Source organism: Gymnoscopelus microlampas (genome assembly GCF_963454915.1).
Source record: "Gymnoscopelus microlampas genome assembly, chromosome: 19".
Lineage (NCBI taxonomy): Eukaryota > Metazoa > Chordata > Actinopteri > Myctophiformes > Myctophidae > Gymnoscopelus > Gymnoscopelus microlampas.
The window spans coordinates 1,062,605-1,082,358 of NC_139956.1; the positions used below are offsets into that span (position 1 = coordinate 1,062,605).

Consider the following 19,754-nt stretch of genomic DNA (forward strand, 5'->3'; position numbering starts at 1 on the left):
TTTCAGGCCGTGACCCCCCAAAACGATCATATTTGAACTGGACCCCCCACCCTGACAGGCTCTTGGAATTGTAGGAGTAGAGGCATAACATTTTTTTTGACTCTGTCCCACAATAACATTGTGAAAATAGCTGATCTACAAGCTTGTAGATCAGCTATTTGTTTTAAATAGTATAGTTTATTGATTACTTGTGATGCAGTAATGGTCTTTTTTCTTTTCCTTCTTTTTTTGTAATGGTCTTAAAAGTCCTTAGACTCTCACTTTACTGTCATCTGGGGACCCCCCAAAAAAGCATGTGGGGACCCCCCTGGGGATCCCGACCCACAGGTCGAGAACCCCTGATTTAGACCCTGAAGTGTATGATCAGTGTTGCCAGCTTTTGTGAGAGAAATAAGCAACCAGGTCTATGAAAAGCGACTATATAGGCCACATGAGCACTTTAAACCTATATGCATCGCCTATTTGAAAATAGCCGATGCATCTTTGGGGTCCATTAGCTCTGGTCCATAGCGTTATACCTCCTTCTAACACTAGTATGGACCAGAGCTAAGCCTAAGGGGTCCATGACATGAAAATATTTGAGAACCGCTGTTGGTTTAAATAATAATTAAAACATGTGGAAGCAAGCCCAAATACACAACTACACTTTAGAAACAGGCCCAAAAAAGCCCAATATTTACAAGCAATAAACGAGAAAAGAAGCCCAAGGTCGCTTATAATAATCAGACATGGCAACGCTGTATATGCTAATGATTTGCTGCGGTACAACGGTGAAAAGCCGACCTACAAGCAATTTCTAGCAACACCCACAGGTATTCAAAAACATCAAAACAACTTATGGAATGCAGTCGGGTCTCACTCACCCTCAGAAAGTTGTGTTTGCCTATTAGCCTATTAATGTAAATGAGGAGACGATGGATTTTGAATAGCTAACACTAGCTTTTAGGCTAGCTGGCATTACTGTCGGTAGGCTCACCTCCTTACAATTAATAATCAGTCGGTAGGTTTGACACAGCTGGACTGCACAGTGCGTGTTTGATGCACTGTTTGTTTACATATTACATAACAAATCGTTCTTCAGTGTGGACGCACATAATAGTTATCTCGCTTTTAACGTATCTTATGTAAGTCAATTCTAGCGGTCTCACCATTGTGGTTGAAACTTTCTCTCCCTCTTTTTCGTCTCATTCTGCTTTTCACTCTGGCGACTTATTTTTTGTGTATTTGTTTTTACCTGGTGTTTGACCGAATACTGGTGGGTTTAAAAACATTTTGAAAATGAATGAAAAGGTCCAAGGATGACGGGGAAAGGCTCTTCTGTGAGCCTGCCCTGCTCGAGTACATGAACGTGCTCATATCGCTGGAGCGAGCAAGCCGTGAAATGCAGTGAGGTGCACGGCAGAGCCACAGCAGACCACTCTGTCTTTGATCCAAACATATTATTTAACTATGTTGTTGGTTTTAACGGTAATTACCGAGACGATTTTACAGAAATGTTAACAGAACACAGTAGTACAGGGAACACAGTAGTACAGGGAACACAGTAGTACAGGGAACACAGTAGTACAGGGAACACAGTAGTACAGGGAAATGATGTGACATTATTAGATGTTAATGTTTTAATTTTATTTTCAAGGCATTATTTTCACTGGCCCCACCGGGCAGGGCAAGTGCTTGGTGCGTTCTGCTGGCCCTGACGTACATCCGGGCCATTTATAATGTCAACCCCTGCATCCAATCAGGTTCTCTGGCGCCTGATCGTTCCTGAATAGCTGGGGTCCATTTCACTGTGTGTGTGTGTGTGTGTGTGTGTGTGTGTGTGTGTGTGTGTGTGTGTGTGTGTGTGTGTGTGTGTGTGTGTGTGTGTGTGTGTGTGTGTGTGTGTGTGTGTGTGTGTGTGTGTGTGTGTGTGTGTGTGTGTGTGTGTGTGTGTGTGTGTGTGTGTGTGTGTGTGTGTGTGTGTGTGTGTGCGTGCGTGCGTGTGTGTTTGAGAGAGACGTATTGGCCCAACTCCGCTCCCTTACTGACTTAGGCATGCGTTCACGTGGAGACAGACAGACAACGCAGTGACTTTTTGAGGTGTGTGTGTGTGTGTGTGTGTGTGGTCCGTCAGTGTCATTTCCTCTTGTTAAAGTTTCAACACAACTAAAGTAAAGACGATACAAAGTTCCTTTAATGAAGTGTGTGTGTGTGTGTGTGTGTGTGTGTGTGACATATTGGCCCATTTCCACTCCACTCCCTTACTGACTCACTGACTCAGGCATGTGTTCACGTGACGTCTGTCTGACAGACAACACATGTGACTTTTTCAGGTGTGTGTGTGGAAAATAGACGATCTACAAGCTCACAACGTGTCACTCTGCAACATGTTGTGAGCTTGTAGATCTGTTGACTGACAGATCAGGCATGAGCTACTTACTGTGTGTGTGTGTGTGTGTGTGTGTGTGTGTGTGTGTGTGTGTGTGTGTGTGTGTGTGTGTGGTCCGTCAGTATCATTTCCTCTTGTTAAAGTTTCAACACAACTAAAGTAAAGACGAGACAAAGTTCCTTTAATGAATGTCAGTATGATGTGTGTCTCATGACACTGTGTGTGTGTGTGTGTGTGTGTGTGTGTGTGTGTGTGTGTGTGTGTCTGTGTGTCAGTATGATGTGTGTCTCATGACACTGTGTGTGGGTAAAGGTTCAGTGCAAAAACATTTTCTGTGATTTTATTTTGAAGTTTCAGTCTGAAACGGCCTCGCAACCAATCAGAAGGTTCCATCCCTTCAGGCTATGGCACGGTAGAACCTCACTCACTCACATGGTACACAGTGCTAGTGTTTGTAAGGGAGAGAGAGACGGACACTGTGCAGAATGTTTGTTACCATGGTTACTATGTGACACTGTGCACAATGTTTGTTACCATGGCTACCATGTGACACTGTGCACAATGTTTGTTACCATGGTTACCATGTGACACTGTGCACAATGTTTGTTACCATGGTTACCATGTGACACTGTGTAGAATGTTTGTTACCATGGTTACCATGTGACACTGTGCAGAATGTTTGTTACCATGTGACACTGTGCAGAATGTTTGTTACCATGGTTACCATGTGACACTGTGCACAATGTTTGTTACCATGGTTACCATGTGACACTGTGCAGAATGTTTGTTACCATGGTTACCATGTGACACTGTGCACAATGTTTGTTACCATGGCATTGGTTACCATGTGACACTGTGCAGAATGTTTGTTACCAAGTTGCTTATTTCTAACTGTTGTGATTTGGGTTGACCATACATATGGTCCCTAAGAGTCTCCATCTATAAGGGTGATGTTGAGGAGAACCAGTTGACACCAGGCAGTATCACACCACAAGCTCTAAAGTAGAGAATATATACAGTATTGTACAGTGGACACATGACGTGAGCAGAAGATATAGAACAAGAACAGAATGGATAGGAACAGAACATACATCTTGTATCATTGTACACAGACGTCAGTTTCTCTGATAAAGTAGTTGATGCTCATCGTATCACAGATAACAACATGCTTACGTAGATGCACATGTGTGTGTGCTGGGTCAAGCAGATGAAGTCATAAATCATGACACTAACCTATAATGTTTTCAGATTCATATTTTAGTGCTGATTAAGTTTACAATGAGTTATACACCGTCTGGACGTCATCTTGAATGAGATTAAAAACAGAGTAGTTCTGTAATTAAAATCAGCTGTGGGAATCACACAGGTGAATGTAATCAAGATTCATTTATATTCATAATAGTGTAACTATGTCATCACGCAGCACGTTTTAGTTTACAGGAAGTCGTTAAGATTGGCTTTTTAGGGTCTTTTGATATAAAAATACACAATGTTTTATTTAACATTCTTGTTGGCATCTATTGTTAGGTAACTCATATGATATGCTCTAAAATTGTAAAAAAAAAAAAAACACTAGACTCTATGGGGTTAATATTATGTTAATAATATCTTTGTTGACACAAGTTGATGACGCTAACAGAGAAGGAGGAGTCAAGGTGTTGACTGACAGATCAGGCATGAGCTACTTACTGAGCATGTCACGTGTGTGTGTGTGTGTGTGTGTGTGTGTGTGTGTGTGTGTGTGTGTGTGTGTGTGTGTGTGTGTGTGTGTGTGTGTGTGTGTGTGTGTGTGTGTGTGTGTGTGTGTGTGTGTGTGTGACAGTAGTGTCTCAGATGGTAGAGCGGCCATCTTGGAACCAGAAGGTTCCTGGTTGGATCCCTCCCTGGAACCCATGGGTTAGGGTTTGAATTGACAGTGGCGTGTAAAACGTGAATCTCCCTGTTATAGCGCCACCATGAGGCTGGTTTGGAAAATGTAGAGTGGAATGTCTTCCTTGGCTTAGTGGGAATGTGTGTGCAAAGTTTCACGGCAATCAGACGCTGCGTTCATGATTTGATTGATTTGACTTCAACTACTACTACTAGCTCTAATATTCTTTCATAATATAGTCTTTCTAAAGATAATCTTTTGGTATTTTCTGCTTTATTTTAACAGTGACAAAGAGCAGAGACAGAGAGGATTCCCTGCAGCAAGGAGCCTGGGGTGGGATTTGAACCACGGCCAGCTGTGGTACGTTCTCTACCAGGTGAGCTACCGGGGCACAACCCTCACATTGTCTTCTAATGATGTAGAGACATGTAGACATGATCAATGATCTAATGATGTAGAGACATGTAGACATGATCAATGATCTAATGATGTAGAGACATGTAGACATGATCAATGATATAATGATGTAGAGACATGTAGACATGATCAATGATTTAATGATGTAGAGACATGTAGACATGATCAATGATGATCTAATGATGTAGAGACATGTAGACATGATCAATGATCTAATGATGTAGAGACATGTAGACATGATCAATGATCTAATGATGTAGAGACATGTAGACATGATCAATGATCTACATGTAGAGACATGTAGACATGATCAATGATCTAATGATGTAGAGACATGTAGACATGATCAATGATGATCTAATGATGTAGAGACATGTAGACATGATCAATGATCTAATGATGTAGAGACATGTAGACATGATCAATGATCTAATGATGTAGACATGATCAATGATCTAATGATGTAGAGACATGTAGACATGATCAATGATCTAATGATGTAGAGACATGTAGACATGATCAATGATCTAATGATGTAGTGACATGTAGACATGATCAATGATCTAATGATGTAGAGACATGTAGACATGATCAATGATCTAATGATGTAGAGACATGTAGACATGATCAATGATGATCTAATGATGTAGAGACATGTAGACATGATCAATGATCTAATGATGTAGAGACATGTAGACATGATCAATGATCTAATGATGTAGTGACATGTAGACATGATCAATGATCTAATGATGTAGAGACATGTAGACATGATCAATGATCTAATGATGTAGTGACATGTAGACATGATCAATGATCTAATGATGTAGAGACATGTAGACATGATCAATGATCTAATGATGTAGAGACATGTAGACATGATCAATGATCTAATGATGTAGTGACATGTAGACATGATCAATGATCTAATGATGTAGAGACATGTAGACATGATCAATGATCTAATGATGTAGTGACATGTAGACATGATCAATGATCTAATGATGTAGTGACATGTAGACATGATCAATGATCTAATGATGTAGAGACATGTAGACATGATCAATGATCTAATGATGTAGTGACATGTAGACATGATCAATGATGATCTAATGATGTAGAGACATGTAGACATGATCAATGATCTAATGATGTAGAGACATGTAGACATGATCAATGATCTAATGATGTAGAGACATGTAGACATGATCAATGATCTAATGATGTAGTGACATGTAGACATGATCAATGATCTAATGATGTAGTGACATGTAGACATGATCAATGATCTAATGATGTAGTGACATGTAGACATGATCAATGATGATCTAATGATGTAGAGACATGTAGACATGATCAATGATCTAATGATGTAGTGACATGTAGACATGATCAATGATGATCTAATGATGTAGAGACATGTAGACATGATCAATGATCTAATGATGTAGAGACATGTAGACATGATCAATGATCTAATGATGTAGTGACATGTAGACATGATCAATGATCTAATGATGTAGAGACATGTAGACATGATCAATGATCTAACGATGTAGAGACATGTAGACATGATCAATGATCTAATGATGTAGAGACATGTAGACATGATCAATGATCTAATGATGTAGAGACATGTAGACATGATCAATGATGATCTAATGATGTAGAGACATGTAGACATGATCAATGATCTAATGATGTAGAGACATGTAGACATGATCAATGATCTAATGATGTAGTGACATGTAGACATGATCAATGATCTAATGATGTAGAGACATGTAGACATGATCAATGATCTAACGATGTAGAGACATGTAGACATGATCAATGATCTAATGATGTAGTGACATGTAGACATGATCAATGATGATCTAATGATGTAGAGACATGTAGACATGATCAATGATCTAACGATGTAGAGACATGTAGACATGATCAATGATCTAATGATGTAGTGACATGTAGACATGATCAATGATCTAATGATGTAGTGACATGTAGACATGATCAATGATCTAATGATGTAGAGACATGTAGACATGATCAATGATCTAATGATGTAGAGACATGTAGACATGATCAATGATCTAATGATGTAGTGACATGTAGACATGATCAATGATCTAATGATGTAGTGACATGTAGACATGATCAATGATCTAATGATGTAGAGACATGTAGACATGATCAATGATCTAATGATGTAGAGACATGTAGACATGATCAATGATCTAATGATGTAGTGACATGTAGACATGATCAATGATCTAATGATGTAGAGACATGTAGACATGATCAATGATCTAACGATGTAGAGACATGTAGACATGATCAATGATCTAATGATGTAGTGACATGTAGACATGATCAATGATGATCTAATGATGTAGAGACATGTAGACATGATCAATGATCTAACGATGTAGAGACATGTAGACATGATCAATGATCTAATGATGTAGTGACATGTAGACATGATCAATGATCTAATGATGTAGTGACATGTAGACATGATCAATGATCTAATGATGTAGTGACATGTAGACATGATCAATGATCTAATGATGTAGAGACATGTAGACATGATCAATGATCTAATGATGTAGAGACATGTAGACATGATCAATGATCTAATGATGTAGTGACATGTAGACATGATCAATGATCTAATGATGTAGTGACATGTAGACATGATCAATGATGATCTAATGATGTAGTGACATGTAGACATGATCAATGATGATCTAATGATGTAATGACATGTAGACATGATCAATGATGATCTAATGATGTAGTGACATGTAGACATGATCAATGATCTAATGATGTAGAGACATGTAGACATGATCAATGATGATCTAATGATGTAGAGACATGTAGACATGATCAATGATCTAATGATGTAGTGACATGTAGACATGATCAATGATCTAATGATGTAGTGACATGTAGACATGATCAATGATCTAATGATGTAGAGACATGTAGACATGATCAATGATCTAATGATGTAGAGACATGTAGACATGATCAATGATCTAATGATGTAGAGACATGTAGACATGATCAATGATCTAATGATGTAGAGACATGTAGACATGATCAATGATGATCTAATGATGTAGAGACATGTAGACACGATCAATGATCTAATGATGTAGTGACATGTAGACATGATCAATGATCTAATGATGTAGTGACATGTAGACATGATCAATGATCTAATGATGTAGAGACATGTAGACATGATCAATGATGATCTAATGATGTAGAGACATGTAGACATGATCAATGATGATCTAATGATGTAGAGACATGTAGACATGATCAATGATCTAATGATGTAGAGACATGTAGACATGATCAATGATCTAATGATGTAGAGACATGTAGACATGATCAATGATCTAATGATGTAGAGACATGTAGACATGATCAATGATCTAATGATGTAGAGACATGTAGACATGATCAATGATCTAATGATGTAGAGACATGTAGACATGATCAATGATCTAATGATGTAGTGACATGTAGACATGATCAATGATCTAATGATGTAGTGACATGTAGACATGATCAATGATCTAATGATGTAGAGACATGTAGACATGATCAATGATCTAATGATGTAGAGACATGTAGACATGATCAATGATCTAATGATGTAGTGACATGTAGACATGATCAATGATCTAATGATGTAGTGACATGTAGACATGATCAATGATCTAATGATGTAGAGACATGTAGATATGATCAATGATCTAATGATGTAGTGACATGTAGACATGATCAATGATCTAATGATGTAGTGACATGTAGACATGATCAATGATCTAATGATGTAGAGACATGTAGACATGATCAATGATCTAATGATGTAGAGACATGTAGACATGATCAATGATCTAATGATGTAGAGACATGTAGACATGATCAATGATCTAATGATGTAGAGACATGTAGACATGATCAATGATCTAATGATGTAGAGACATGTAGACATGATCAATGATGATCTAATGATGTAGAGACATGTAGACATGATCAATGATCTAATGATGTAGTGACATGTAGACATGATCAATGATCTAATGATGTAGAGACATGTAGACATGATCAATGATCTAATGATGTAGTGACATGTAGACATGATCAATGATGATCTAATGATGTAGTGACATGTAGACATGATCAATGATGATCTAATGATGTAATGACATGTAGACATGATCAATGATGATCTAATGATGTAGTGACATGTAGACATGATCAATGATCTAATGATGTAGAGACATGTAGACATGATCAATGATGATCTAATGATGTAGTGACATGTAGACATGATCAATGATCTAATGATGTAGAGACATGTAGACATGATCAATGATCTAATGATGTAGAGACATGTAGACATGATCAATGATCTAATGATGTAGAGACATGTAGACATGATCAATGATGATCTAATGATGTAGTGACATGTAGACATGATCAATGATCTAATGATGTAGTGACATGTAGACATGATCAATGATCTAATGATGTAGTGACATGTAGACATGATCAATGATGATCTAATGATGTAATGACATGTAGACATGATCAATGATGATCTAATGATGTAGTGACATGTAGACATGATCAATGATCTAATGATGTAGTGACATGTAGACATGATCAATGATCTAATGATGTAGAGACATGTAGACATGATCAATGATCTAATGATGTAGTGACATGTAGACATGATCAATGATGATCTAATGATGTAGAGACATGTAGACATGATCAATGATGATCTAATGATGTAGTGACATGTAGACATGATCAATGATCTAATGATGTAGAGACATGTAGACATGATCAATGATGATCTAATGATGTAGTGACATGTAGACATGATCAATGATCTAATGATGTAGAGACATGTAGACATGATCAATGATGATCTAATGATGTAGTGACATGTAGACATGATCAATGATCTAATGATGTAGAGACATGTAGACATGATCAATGATGATCTAATGATGTAGAGACATGTAGACATGATCAATGATGATCTAATGATGTAGTGACATGTAGACATGATCAATGATCTAATGATGTAGAGACATGTAGACATGATCAATGATCTAATGATGTAGAGACATGATCAATGATCTAATGATGTAGAGACATGTAGACATGATCAATGATCTAATGATGTAGTGACATGATCAATGATCTAATGATGTAGAGACATGTAGACATGATCAATGATCTAATGATGTAGAGACATGATCAATGATCTAATGATGTAGAGACATGTAGACATGATCAATGATCTAATGATGTAGAGACATGTAGACATGATCAATGATGATCTAATGATGTAGAGACATGTAGACATGATCAGTTGTTGTTTATGTGCAGATATTCAGTTTGACAATGTCTCTGTCTCTCCCCAGCTCACCTTCTCATCTGACCAGCCAATAGAAACACTGACTTAAATTCAACAATCAAAGTTCCACGTCCACCGACCAGGACCACTGACAGACATCCGGCCTCAACATGGGCGGTCGCAAGATTTTCCCACATTTTCTTCTCGTCCTCCTGTGGATTACGGATTCCTACCTTAATTCACCACGGAATTTACACCAGATGGAGATGGAGAAAAATGTACTTGAAAAGCAGGAATGCCACAACGATTTCTACCTGCACACCGGTACGGAGCGGAAACATCTTGGTTTTGGTGCTGCGGCGATATACTCCACGTTGACCTCAAACCCGGATCGTAAGAATAAACCCCCGAATGGTCGGATGGATCGAAGGTGTATGATCTTCCTGTATCTACTACTTTCAGGAGACATTGAGCTCAACCCTGGTCCTGTCTCCCAATCCTGCGGTAGGTTTTGTGATCCGCACGTCCTCTGTCAGCTAATTACCCAACCCACAAGGGTGATCTTACTCAAACCACCATAGATCTCATTCTAACATCGGACCGCTCCAAAATCTCCAAGAGTGGGGTTATTGTATGCAGACTAAGTGATCATTATATGATCTTTTGTACCCGTAAAAAACTAAAACCTAAGGCCGGCTGTCACAAAACAGTTGTATCTAGATCCCTTAAAACCTACTCTAGTGAGGCCCTTAATCACGGACTGGAGAGACTGGACTGGTCCGATGACCAGTCCAGTCTTCACAAACGTCAATGAAGTCCACAATCAAAACACCAGAGGGAGCTCCACTAATCACGTTCAACCCAGATTTGGCTCAAACAAGGGGTTACATTTGTAAAGGAGTGTAAACCCCCACTCTCCTTCAAAACCGCTCTAAAAGAGCACTTACAGGTGGTTGCAATTCAAAACTGGCCCCTGTAAAAGTAAAAGGCTTCATATTGTGTTATGAGTATCGTTATTAAATGTGTATGTATTAGTGCTTTTAACTATAAGTATGCAGTGTTATATGAACATTATGAAAGAAAAATCACCAACAACTGAATGTTCATTCCTCTTAGCTTCAGAGAAACACTTTGTCGACCAACACCGGTGTTCTCTGATTAAGAAAGTGACCGCAGTGGATCCCATCCTGGATCTCCTCCTTCAGGAGGAAGTCATCAACAATGAAAAATACCAGAAGGTGATGTCTAAGTCCACCACTCAGGAGAAGATGAGGGAACTCTATACATTCCTGGAGTCCAGCAAAGCCAAAGACCTTTTCTACAAAGGTCTAGCGGAAGAGGAGAAGTTACTTCTCAATGAGCTGTAAGTCATTTTCATTTAAATACATTTTTCGTCCAAACATCGCATTAGTAGAAGAGAACGTACCTTTTCAGGCCATGATGCTTTCAGTGTTAACTCATTCACTACCATGGACGTAAAAGACGTGTTTTTTTTCTCCAAATATCAATTCTGCCACGGACGTGGTTTTTGTGGTTTTATAAAAGATTGTGCTGTGTTCTCTGTCTACTGAGTCATCTGGTTCACTATCCACTCACCCGGATCCGGAAATAACGTCATCCGAACATTTCCGCCTGCGTTCACTTCCTGTTTAACCTTTTTATTAAAACGCTTCTATCTTGAGTTGACTTTTTTCCTGTGCTCCTTGAGACATCCTGTTTTCAACATGCGGCTGAGCAGAAGGAAAAGTCTCGGTTGGATTATCTTTCTCTGGGCGACGCTCACACGTAGCATGTGTGTTTATAAACGATTGGATATACATTTTCTGTGACCAGTTGAAAGGATAAAAAAAACAAAATGCTGGAACTGGGCAAACGCAGCCAGAAATAAGTCTGGCAGTGAATGAGTTAATATGAATCATTATCATGTATCCTCTTCATGTCTAAGAGATACAGTAGTTTGTATGTTTTTATTGTTGTGGTGCAAACATAACATGAGCTCTAAGTGAGGTGATCTTCAAGAGACAAAAACATGTCTTCTCTAATACAGTCATGTTCTCTTTGTTCATTATCTGTATACTGCATACTACTGTATGCCAGAGTGCCAAAAGACACATTTACATTGAATTCTAATGCATAATAATAATGTGTGTGTGTGTGTGTGTGTGTGTGTGTGTGTGTGTGTGTGTGTGTGTGTGTGTGTGTGTGTGTGTGTGTGTGTGTGTGTGTGTGTGTGTGTGTGTGTGTGTGTGTGTGTGTGTGTGTGTGTGTGTGTGTGTGTGTGTGTCTAAAACAGCAGTTGTAGATGGTGGGAATACATTTAGGGTTAGTTACTAAATGACATATTATATGTTCATCCACTAGAATGAATAGATTTGTTGTATAAATAATCAGCCAAATGACAGTAACCAAGTAACAAGTAACCATTTAATCGTTAATTCCTAACTTTCTTATTACTTCAAAACAATGTTGTGTGTGTGTGTGTGTGTGTGTGTGTGTGTGTGTGTGTGTGTGTGTGTGTGTGTGTGTGTGTGTGTGTGTGTGTGTGTGTGTGTGTGTGTGTGTGTGTGTATTATTTATATAGTATTGGTTGATGTACAGTATATATAGTATTCATATAGTATTGGTTGATGTACTATATAGAGTTAGTATGACAATCTTTTTACATTTCACAGCAGGGATGCTCAGCCTTCTCATCCAACACAACCTGAAAGAGCAGCTGCATCATCTTCTGTCTCAGGTGAGTGTTGTCTAAAGTTGATTGAATCTAAATGGAGACTTTAGATTTAGGTTTAGATCTACTACAGTTACTTTAATTTAGGTTTAGATCTACTACAGTTACTTTAATTTAGGATTAGAACTACAAGAGTTACTTACTGTCAAATCCCATTCAAATAGTTTTCATGGCAGTCATTTAACACAATAACATTTCAATAACATTAACAACATATTGATTGAAAAGCACATAAATGTCCTTTAACCCGTTTAGACCTGATGTGAGGCACAAAAAAAAGAACGCCCTCTAAATCCTAACCTAAGTTTTCTGAAAATAACTTTTTGAAAACAACTTTTTTAAATGATGTTGCTATATACATGGCAAAGAGGTAACGTTTTCTTTAGTTATTCACACTATTGAAAAAAAGGCTAAAATAGGCTTTTTTCATGCCTTTTTATCAGCAATAGAATTGGAGATTTCACATTTAGATTCAAGTGTTACATGTTTCATTATTACAGATTTGCTGGTGAAAACACAAGAGGATGCAAAGCCTATTGAATTCTACCAAAACAAGCTCCAAACAAATGTTGAGGACCCATTCACATGTTTACCTGAAGGGTCAGTCCAACGGTCAGATAAGGAGGATTTTGAAGATTGCTACACACATGTCAGCATCATATATGTGGACAACAAAGAGATCAGCTGTGAGCATGAGGTCAGACAGATGGAGAGGAAGAAAGCATGGCAGGATATCCCGCAGAGTGAAATGGTGATGAAGAAAGCAGGGCAGGAGATCCAACTCAGTGACATCTTTAAACACCCTTCTGGAGAAGACAGACGCATCAGAACAGTGATGTCCATTGGTATTGCAGGAGTTGGCAAAACCTTTCTCGTACACAAGTTTGTCTCTGACTGGGCAAAGAAAAAACATCAACATCCTCACCTCACATTTGTGTTCCAATTCCGGCACCTAAATTTACTGCAGGGACGAAGCTTCAGTTTGGCACAGCTAATTCATGAATGCATTGACGCAACCAAATGCATCCCAGTGGAAGCTCTTAATGACATCTTCACCAAGCTGCAGAAGTCAGGAAACTCAAATTATGACAACAGCCTCTTCAAACTTCTGTTTGTTTTTGACGGTTTAGACGAAAGCTTTCAGCTGGACTTTGAGACTAACCATGACTGTTCTGATGACTTTTCCCGACCCGTCCCACTAGAAGAGCTGCTAGTAAACGTCATGAAAGGGAAACTGCTTCGCTGTGCTCACATCTGGATAACAACCCGCCCTGCTGCAGCTAAACAGATCTCTCAGTTTGTTGACATGTTGATGGAGGTGAAAGGGTTCACTGATGCCATGAAGGAGGAGTACTTCAGGAAGAGATTCAGTGATGAGAAGCTGGCCAGCAGAATCAACTCACACATGAAGACATCAAAGAGCCTCCACATCATGTGCGAAATCCCAGTCTTCTGTTCCATGGCTGCCACCGTTCTCCATGATATTTTGAGTAGAGACGAGACAGGACAGCTGCCCAAGACCCAGACTGAGATGTACAGCTCCTTTCTGATGGTTCAGACAAAGAGGAAGAAGCAGAAGTATGAAGAGACACATGAAAGAAAACATGAAGCAAAGGGACGGGAAAATAAACCAAAGATCTCTCTTCGGTCACTCTTTGATTCTTTCTCTCTCTCAAAGAGAAAGAGAGAGGATCAACAGCAGCTGATGAAGACTGACAGGGAAGTTCTTCTGAAACTGGGAAGGCTGGCGTTTGAACATCTGGAGAAAGGTAGCATCATTTTCTACCAAGAAGACCTGGAAAAGTGTGATCTTGATGTGAAAGAAGCCTCGCTGTACTCAGGAGTGTGCACAGAGATCTTCAAAGGAGAGAATTTGAAGTTCCAGAGAATTGTCTATAGCTTTGTTCATCTGAGCATTCAGGAGTTTCTGGCTGCAGTTTACCTGTTCCACTGTTTCACACAGAAGAACAGGAAGGTACTGAAGACATTCCTGGGAGGCAGTGTCAGATCCTTGGATGATTTCCTGCAGAGTGTCATGGAAAAAGCCCTCAAGAGTAAAAACGGTCACCTGGACCTCTTTGTCCGTTTCCTTCATGGTCTCTCACTGGAGTCCAACCAGAGTCTGTTAGGAGGCCTGCTGGGTCAGACAGAGAACAGTCCAGAGAGCATCCAGAGAGCCATCAACAACCTGAAGAAGATGACCACTGAAGATTACTCTGCTGAGAGAATTATCAACATCTTCCACTGTTTGATGGAAATGAACGACCACTCAGTATTTCAAGAGATCCAACGGTACCTGAAGTCAAAAACAGAACTGTCTCCAACCCAGTGTTCAGCTCTGGCCTTCATGCTGCAGATGTCAGAGGTTCTGGATGAGTTTTACCTGGACACATACAACACATCATGGCAGGGGAGACAGAGACTGATCCCAGCTGTGAGGAACAGCAGAAAGGCTCGGTTAGTAGTCATGTGGAAAGAAAATGTATTACAACAGAGTAAATCTACCTTCACACCACTACTATAACTAGAAGTGATGGTTAACGTAAAACATTGGACCCCACTTAGGGTCCTTGAGGAGTTGTAGGCGGTCCCCATCAAAATATGGAATGGTTTAAACACTTTAAATATACAGTACTTTATACTTCAGCTATTTGAAAATAGCCGATCTACAAGCTCATAACGTGTCGCGATGCGTTGTAAGCTTGTAGATAAGCTATCTTTTTTTACTTGAATAATTGAGAAAAATGTTGAATAACTTTTAACAGCATGTTATCTTCTCTTATGGGGCTTACTTACACAAAATATTTTCAGATGGGGTCAAATGTCAATTTTCTTGACATGACAACGTTTGAGAGCCACAAATGTAAAAGATCCAGACGCACACGCACACACTACAGAGAAGCATAGACTAATAACCATGCCGTTAAGAATAAATAAAGCCAAGTTACTTGATCCAGCAGATAATAAGGAAATAATGTTTTAAAGTCTACATTTCTTTGGTGTGAACTGTGAAGAATGATGTTTCAAACGTTATATTCCCACAAATAAATATCCATTGAACTGTGAGTGTGTAGGCACCACCTGTAGGAGCCTCATTCATTGTTTATCTAGCATTGAGAGTGCCCTCGCATCCACCAACACATTAACTCCCCAAAAAAATCAGGCTTCACTTCAGAGACAAGAAGTAGCGTAACTCAAACTCATTGAACTCCTCTTTCACTGTCAGTGGGACTGACAGCTTCATGGCAGATTCCACAGTATATTACGACCCCTGTCTAGGGTAGAGAATACAACATAATAATGGAGGACCACAGCTTGTTTCAAAATGAATTGCTTTTATTTATTTATTTTAGCAGAGACTAAATATCTCCATTTTCTTTGTTCCTTGTTTCAAGTGACAATAAACTTCAGGGTGCTGGTTTAAAAAGAAGCCAACAAATCCTATACTACTGAAGAAAACCCCCTAACATAACCCCTGACCAAAAAGAAAGAAACAAAATACAATGTACTAAACTACTTACCTAAACTAATAAAAACAGTGATTGATCAAGTATTGACAAAAAATGAATTCAAAATATAAACACAACTGAAGGACTCAAAGTTAATGAACGGCAAAACTAGCAAACTAAACAAAAAGGTTACAAAGGCTGGAGGACACGAGGGCTTGAGTCTCTGCTGCTCTTAAGCTGCCAACTATCAGGATAGTATCAGGTTAATTCACAGCTGAAGACCGCTATGCGATGGTTCACAAGATATTAACGTGTGGAACAGGCACGGACGGGCAGGCGCCCAAGCCTCCAAAGCCGGGTGCTTGGGCGCCTGCTCTTTCACCTCTGATGCCCAAAGTGCCCTTTTGCCCTGTTTTGTATTGGTCTGCACAACACCCATGGCCCTTATCAAGAACAACATTAGACAAATAATTTCACTATCATAATTATAATTTATAATATTATAATTTAAATGAGCTGGCTGCCATCAGTCACTTTTCACCTAATATAATGCAGTGATGTCATAGTGCCCCTCCCACCTCGTTAATCTTGCAGTTTCATTGCAAACAACTTGAGACATGAACTCCACAAGCATGGTAAGTTCACTCCTCCATCAATACATTGTTGCTTTTACACTTCACGTTTTGTGCGGATTAGCTACAATATAAGCCAATATCATAAAAGCCGTCCAGTTGAAATTATTAATAATTGCGGTGCAGCCAAATATAATAGACTATTTGACACTTCCAATGTGATCAAGTGACCTAACTTGATGCACATCAGTGACACTTTGTATCTGGCAGAGCATTTAGTTTGTAAAATATCAGGTGAATGAAGCAGTTTCCACAAAACAACAGGAGTCTTGACACCGTAGCTATGATTGCGCCACCTACAGGGCAGCGCTCTGTGGATTTGTCTATAAATTAAGACCAGTAAAATCCAGGTAAAAAACAACTAAGAGTCTAAAACCCTGCTAGTTACACTCAGATGGACCAGCACTCACTAGTTTGGTTAAAAAGAAAAAACAAAATAAGTAACATAATTTTGTCAGGTAGCCGATCTAAAGAATATATAATTTATTATATAAAATATATTTTTTATATTCTATATTCACTGGATATTTACCTGTATTTTAACCAACAGCTTTAATTTGTATTACAATAAAGAACATTTAAAACTAAAAGCTACAAAGTGCTTTTTGGCCACAGGGTGGCGCTAGAGGAAAGGTTGTGGAGTCACTTAATCAGTAGGGTTCATTCTCCAGGGAGAATCAATGTGCTCCATAAGTTTCATGACAATCCTCACATTACACACATCATGTGTGAAAGTGAACATTTTGGTCTAAAGGTGGCGCTAGAGTAGAGGTCATGGGGTCAATAAAAGCAGTAGGTTTAATCCTGTGGGGAGAATGAATGTGATCAACAAGTTTCATGACAATCTGACCAGTACATTTAGAAATGTTGTGTGACAGTGAACGTTTTGACCTAGTGGTGGCGCTACAGGAAATACTATTGGGTCACTAAAATCAGTTGGTGTCATCCTCTGGGAAGCATGAAGGAGAACAGTCTTTATTTATATTATTTTTTCAAAATATGTAGTTTATGATATGTTTATGTAAGCTCACAATGTTCTGGGTTACGACGTGCTGTTAGCTTGTAGATCTGCTATTTTGGTTGAATGTTCAGTAGAACAGGATCACCTGACCACATGGTGGCGCTGTACCTTACAATTTGTGCAACATTTCTTACTAGATAGAAAATATCTTAGAGTTAACTTAATTGACAGTAAATGTGGAATAATCTGTTTGATTATCTCTGATTTTACATTTCATCTTTACAGACTTGCTGGCTGTTGGGACCTCAAACAGACAGACTATGAAGTTGTGTCTTCAGCTCTCAGCTCTAATCCTTCACATCTAACAGAACTGGAGATCAGTGGGAGCAAACTGAAGGATCCATTCATGGAGATCCTCACTGCTGGACTGAAGAGTCCACATTGTAGACTGCAGATTCTAAGGTCAGATTCATTTACCACCATTATTTGTATTAGTTTAGTTGTACTATTTATTATGTGATTATAACATAAATGCTGCGTTGAAACTTTATTTGAAGAGTTTGAATAAGGTTGACATCATGGTAACCCACAGTGACTAGAATAATGATAAGGTACAGTGACTACAGTATGTGATCCATCATGGCTGCTAGGGAATGATCACATCAGTTATGTAATCATTTGACTGTCAAACTGGTGTAAACACAGACTGGAAGGTCTGCTGGTTCCTCAGCCCACCAGCACCAGCAGTCTGATCAATTATGATCACTGTTGTGTCTGTAAGAGTTTCAGAGTAAAACAGTCCATTACTCTGAAATGTTGAAAACTGTCTCCTGTCTGTTTCCTATGAGTTAAGTTTTTTTTTAACACAGATTTTCCACACATATTTAGTGAAAGTCACAGAAATCAAAACTGCTACATGCATGTTGTTGAGAAAAGTATTTTACATTTAATACATTAATTAATCTATAATATTTATTAAATCATTCATTAAATCATTCGTATTATTTCTGTCTGTCTGTCTATCTATCTATCTATCTATCTATCTATCTATCTATCTATCTATCTATCTATCTATCTATCTATCTATCTATCTATCTAATGTGTGTTGTTTACCACAAGGCTTACCACACTGCTAGTTTTGCAACAGTAAGCTGACTGCAGTCCTTTTAACAGATCATATACTTTTGCAGTCGATGTTTCTTGACAATCGGCCTGCGGTTCCCATAGTTCATAGTTTTCCATAACACCTGGTGCTAGCTTCAGGCTAAAGTTGGCTAGTTTGAAAATGTGTAAATTGATTTGGCTGTCTACACACGCAGTCCTATAGACAGCCCTCGAAAAAGGGGCTTTATATGCGTTTATATTTATACCCCTACCCAGGAAAGGGGGCGTGGCTGTGGAAAGGGGGCGCGCCTGTAAAAAACACATGTAATCTGTGTCATGCACAACACATACACAGTCCAATTGGATATGTTTATATCCAATTAATTCTTGTTTGACTGGACAGGGTAAGCTAGTGAAAAAGTTAAACGTACATGCAGAGAAATGTGTTTTTTCAGACCTGTTGCTGTCATAGAGCTTTATAAAAAACGTTTGCTTGTTCCCAAAGGGTGTCAGTGACGTTGTTGTGTAACCATTTAGACCTGAGGCCCATTCTAAAAACACATTCTAAATCCTCACCTACGTTTTCTGAAAAACTTCAAATATGTAATCAAAAGTTACAAAACATTATAGCAACAGGAACCCCAAAAGGGGTTCCTGTCCTGAAAGGTATAGTTACAAATAGGGGTTCCTGTCCTGAAAGGTATCGTTACATAAAGGGGTTACTGTCCTGAAAGGTATAGTTACATATAGGGGTTCCTGTCCTGAAAGGTATAGTTACAAATAGGGGTTCCTGTCCTGAAAGGTATCGTTACATATAGGGGTTCCTG

General features: G+C 38.7%; 1 protein-coding gene across 4 annotated transcripts in view; it reads left to right on the forward strand.

The window, feature by feature from the left end:
- Positions 1-19,754, forward strand: part of LOC311034803 (NACHT, LRR and PYD domains-containing protein 3-like) — a gene marked incomplete at its 5' end in the record, with an annotated part of 82,293 nt that overhangs the window by 50,018 nt on the left and 12,521 nt on the right. The window contains 6 exons of one of the 4 annotated variants that reach the window (XM_084042807.1): positions 4,524-4,614; positions 10,118-10,554; positions 11,167-11,413; positions 12,723-12,787; positions 13,282-15,238; positions 18,109-18,285. In XM_084042807.1, the coding sequence (XP_083898933.1) occupies positions 10,221-10,554; positions 11,167-11,413; positions 12,723-12,787; positions 13,282-15,238; positions 18,109-18,285 (2,780 nt within the window). The remainder of the gene's footprint in view (positions 1-4,523; positions 4,615-10,117; positions 10,555-11,166; positions 11,414-12,722; positions 12,788-13,281; positions 15,239-18,108; positions 18,286-19,754) is intronic. The other 3 variants (XM_084042809.1, XM_084042808.1, XM_084042810.1) reach the window with 3 other exon arrangements.